At 42.6% G+C, this 5000-nt stretch overlaps 1 protein-coding gene across 7 annotated transcripts in view; it reads left to right on the plus strand.

Annotated features, from left to right (window-relative positions):
* Positions 1-2904, plus strand: part of LOC138014367 (zinc phosphodiesterase ELAC protein 2-like) — a 20147-nt gene extending 17243 nt beyond the window's left edge. For all 7 annotated transcript variants that reach the window (XM_068861424.1, XM_068861425.1, XM_068861426.1 and 4 more), the window contains one exon: positions 2691-2904. In XM_068861424.1, coding sequence (XP_068717525.1) covers positions 2691-2855 — 165 coding nt within the window. In that variant the 3' untranslated portion in view covers positions 2856-2904. The remainder of the gene's footprint in view (positions 1-2690) is intronic.
* Positions 2905-5000: the final 2096 nt, after the last annotated feature.

Raw genomic sequence — 5000 nt, forward strand, 5'->3', positions numbered from 1 at the left:
AGAAAGCTTATCATACGGTTGTGTTTATTTCAGAAGTCGGAACCGGCGTGAGTTTGCACAAGAACGACGATTCGCACACCATCTTGAATCTTACTAGATCTTCTCGGACGTTATTACTACGCTTACGTATGCTCAATTTTCTTCGGCTTGTCTCACTGTGTAAACGGCGCAAGCGTATCCTTGTGCTTACGCTTGTGCTTATCGCTTTAGTGGCCGGTTCGTATGTTGTGTCATGAGCGTTTTTAACACATTTTTATTAAGCCTCTTGTGGACTGGAGGCAGACCTCTCGTTGCGAGCAATGTTTACCACTTTTGTAAATTGTAATGACAGAGAATTTCACAATTTTTGTCTTTGTTCCTGTCACGCTTCATTTTACATCATTCAGAGCTGAGAAATCATCAACCGTGATTCACGCAAAACATGCTTGGCTTAACTTTAATTACGTTGCAGACGAGCCAAACTCCCCTGTTTTCTCTGTTTGAAAATGGGCCAAAATTGTCATTATAAAAATAAAAAAAAACTCGCCTTAAATGCACGAACCGACTAGTTGGTTTTCTTTCCCGTGCGACAGTTGTTGAAGCGTTTTTCGCAACTCTAATGCATAAAACACAAGTGTGCGCCGCTCTTAAGAAGCCGACCATTACGAAATCGATTCGCTGGCTTCTGTGAGTTTTTTATAGTTTGTCGCTCGATACATTTTCAGTTTAGATTTCTTTTTGCCCGATTAAGAGATTGTCGATGCTGGAACCAAGCACAGATATTTTAATGCTTTTTATTGTGGCCTCAAGTCCCAAGCAATCGTTAAGCTGGCGGCATGAGGCCAACATGATGAATGAAAAATAGGGCGGGGCCGCTGGTATCATCGACCAGCAGTCGAAGAGAAAACATTGGTTTGGTTGACCGGTATTCAGAAACGTTCTTTCGCATTCCCGTTCCTGTCATATTTCATTCTATCGCACCCAGACGCGAAAAACAAACGAGTGCCAGGAGCGCGAAAATTACGCTAAACCATGCTTTTGTGGAAGATATGAACACTCGAATCTCTTGACTTTAAACGCATTTCATACAGTTTTAACCCTGGATTGTTGCTATGGCCAGAATACCTTGAACAACTTGGAATAATCTGAAAACAAGTACATTAACGAGTGGTGATGCGTTCGAAATTCGTCGTCGTTTTTTGCTCAAAATAGGGATCTTAAGCAAGGATGACGACAACTGCTACGCGAACGCCACAAAACAATGGGTGAAATGAACAAACACAAAGGCTCTGCACATGAGTTTTACGTTTGGCTCAAGTGTGAATTTGATAAGAGTGTTGGTATTGATGGTTTGCATCTGACGTCACGGGCAGCCATGTTGATGTACAGAACAATGCAGTAAAATGTCTTTTGGGAATTTGACTCTATTATTATGCAAAACCTGTGGCGCCATTGTCTGTTGTTTTGTACACCAACATGGCCGTCTCATCACGTGGATGCAAACCAAGAATAGCATGGGTTGGCTCCCCAGCACAGTCACAAATGAGTCTGTTTTTAGAATATCCGTTCCCGCGAAAATCAGTTGTCATGTCCCTGAAAAAACATGACAGAAGCAGTCATGCGTGAGATGTCTTCTTCTGATTGGTTAAAATCGGGGGCTCTTTGGTTGTTTCCCGCTTAAAGTGTGTTTAGAAAGAAATCCATTTGTGAGTGTGCTGGGGCAAGGCCGCAAAGTGATAGATCAACAACCTTATCTAATTCACTCTTGGTTTGGGTACATTACTTTGCCGCGCGCGTACTGACGACGACGTGCCAATGACCACATTTGAGTTTCTGGAGGACGTGAGCATCAGATGATAAATGTTCAATTTTGTCGCTTAACATTCGGCCCGTTCATAGCAATTTTACTCCTGGAAAGTTGGTATGCACTAACAATGCTGATCGATTTGGAATAATCGCAAAATGATTAGGATAACGATGAGCGAGTTATGATTTTATATGACCATCTCATATTAGTATCACCCAACTAGTGGACCAATGCAAATCCTGCATTTTGATTGGCTACGCTACGAGAGGACTATTCGTAATAGGCTTCGCCTCATGGGCTATTGACCCGTGGCCCGTGAGGGCGATGGGTCTAATTTTTAAATAGCCGTCCTCTTCGTCCTTGCGTAAGCCCTGAAATAGAGCAATAGAGCAACAGAGCCACCGCGCACCGGTGGCTCAGTTGGTTGAGCACCGGGCTGTCACGCGGGTGGTCGTGAGTTCAACTCCGGCCGGATCAACACTCAGGGTCTTTAAATATATATAACTGAGGAGAAAGTGCTGCCTTTGTAACTACATCTGCAAATGGTTAGACTTTCAAGTCTTCTCGGATAAGGACGATAAGCCGGAGGTCCCGTCTCCCAGCCCTCGTTCATTAACTCTGTGGGACGTTAAAGATCCCACACACTATTCGAAAAGAGTAGGGGACAGTGTTCCCGGTGTTGTGGTCGGCTTAGCAGGATTAGCTTGAAGGGCTTCTGTGTGATCATGAATGAGAGCACAGTTGTGTATAACAGCCAGAAATCAGGCTACTTAGCCAAGTGCTGGAGCCTCACTCAAAACTCAAAATTCAAATACTAGTGAATAAAGCCCGTGGGAATTTTTTTAAAGACGCTCAATGACTAGCCGTTTTACTAAATAAATTGCTTTTTTCAATAACATTGCAGGTCCGCTTTAGTGATCTTCCGAGACTTCATAAGTTACGACCGGCCATCGCTAAAGTCTTCGAGAAACCGCCTGATAAAAAGACAACTGTGAGAGCGCCAACCCCTCGAGAACAAAGAATATTTCGAAGAGAAAGAAATCAAGAATTATTTAAAATGTTATTTTGAGATTTACTTGCGTATGCGATTAAAATGAGCTTTTTTTTTATCTCTCTGAGACAAATGTGTGTGTAGAAACTTCATTATTTAGTAAGTAACCCCCTTCAGGCCGTTGGTATGTCGGTATCTTGGTATTGTCCGAGTCTGAGAGATTGTCCGAAAAATGAATATTTGGCCGAGAAGCAAAGCTTCGATGGCAACGAACGGGTGTTGCTGCTGTTTTCTATGGCGCGACTTTCCAGTCAATATTCAAACAGCTTTATTGTGTAATGCTTCCATTACATTTTATATAACAACCCACGTTATTCTCGCATTTTGATTGGTTCTTGGCTATGATCTATTAGAGGACAGACGCACAATTGACGTCACCATCAGCTTTTATGCGACATTTAAAAGTTTAATTCTTTATTATATAAAACAAATATATTCCATGTTGCCGTGCGTCTTTTCAGTAATAGGGACTTTAAGATCTACGACGCGGTGGTCGACGAGAACGCCACGAAACAAGAATATCATTGGTTAAAAGAGGAAAAATAATCGTGCTGCACGTGCAGCACGCATTTTAGCGCATAATTCGTGCGGTTTTCTGCACAGCAACGACGTGAAATCACCAAATTTGAGGTTTTGACGACAACGTGAGCCTTCAAATGTGAATCTTTCGTTTTCTATTTTTGCTCTGAAACCGCTCGTACCAATTTATTTTTAGGATACTTCGGCCACATCGTAAGACGCGAACGAGATGGCCAAACCGCGAGAAACTTACGATAGTGCAACGTTATATTTTGAGGTGACGTTTTCGTCGACGTCGGCGTCGTAGATCTTAAACTCCCTAATAGATCACAGAAGACGTCAACAAGACAAAACTAGCGAGAATATCCTACCATTTGTCGGTACGTACAAATGGGTACCGGCGAATCTAATGCTGGGGGAAACCCTGCGATGGACTGGCATCCCATCCAGGGGGGAGTAGAAATCCTCCTAGTCGCTTCATGCTACAGAAGCCGGAGATAAGCGCCGGCCTGATGACGCGTTAACGCAAACTGTAAAATGAAAGTTTCATAATTATCTGAAACAACAAACCCACAAAGGGAGACCGTGCAGGTCTGTCACATTCTTTCAATTTTTTGTTTATAGCCTCACAGAGGGAGACTGAACTCGTTAAATCCAGCCGAGCCACACCGTTCTTAAAAAACTAGGTCTTAAATGACTCAAAACCTTAAAGGGAGGCGCGGTGGTCTCATGGTTAGTGTGCTTGACTCCGGATCGGGTGGTCCGGGATCGGGTCCTGGCCGGGGACTTTGTGTTGTGTTCTTACTAGCCAAGACACTTTACTCTCACGGTGCCTCTCTCCACCCAGGTGTATAAATGGGTACCGGCGAATCTAATGCTGGGGGGAACCCTGCGATGGACTGGCATCCCATCCAGGGGGGAGTAGAAATCCTCCTAGTCGCTTCATGCTACAGAAGCCCGAGATAAGCGCCGGCCTGATGGGCCTGTAAAATGAAGGTTTCATAATTATCTGAAACAACAAACCCACAAAAGGGAGACCGTACAGGTCTGTCACATTCTTTCAAATTTTTGTTTATAGTCTCACAGAGGGAGACTGACCACGGGAAATCCAGTCGAGCCACAACGTTCTTGAAAAACTAGGTCTTAAATGACTCAAAACCTTCAAAACGTCCGACGTGCGGCCAAAATGGCGGAAAATGACCCACGTGAATCACGGTAATACGATCACGTGTTGCATACTTAATTGGAATGAAGAAAAAAATACTGCACAAATATAAATACACATACAGAACGAATGTAAAATAAAGAAAACAAAAAAAATAATTACATGTGTTAACACTTATATTTAAATTAATGGGAAGAGTTGAATTGCTTTTTATGGTTATTAATGCCTGTCTGTAAATCATTCGGCCTCGAAGAAAATCATAGCACCTTATGCCAAAATTGGCATGTTAAAAAAAATGTTTATTCCACCTAGTATTGAATTAGCCAGTTAAAATATGTTTCGCTCTTTGTTTCACGAAATAAATATTCTCTCAAAACAAATTTGTGATTTGTTCTCCTTGAGAATGGAAACACACAACAAGTTTCCGCAAGATATACGGTAGACAACAGCTTCGAACATATTTTTTCCCTCGCAAAGAA

This window comes from Montipora capricornis, chromosome 8, assembly GCF_036669925.1.
Source record: "Montipora capricornis isolate CH-2021 chromosome 8, ASM3666992v2, whole genome shotgun sequence".
In the NCBI taxonomy this organism is placed as follows: domain Eukaryota; kingdom Metazoa; phylum Cnidaria; class Anthozoa; order Scleractinia; family Acroporidae; genus Montipora; species Montipora capricornis.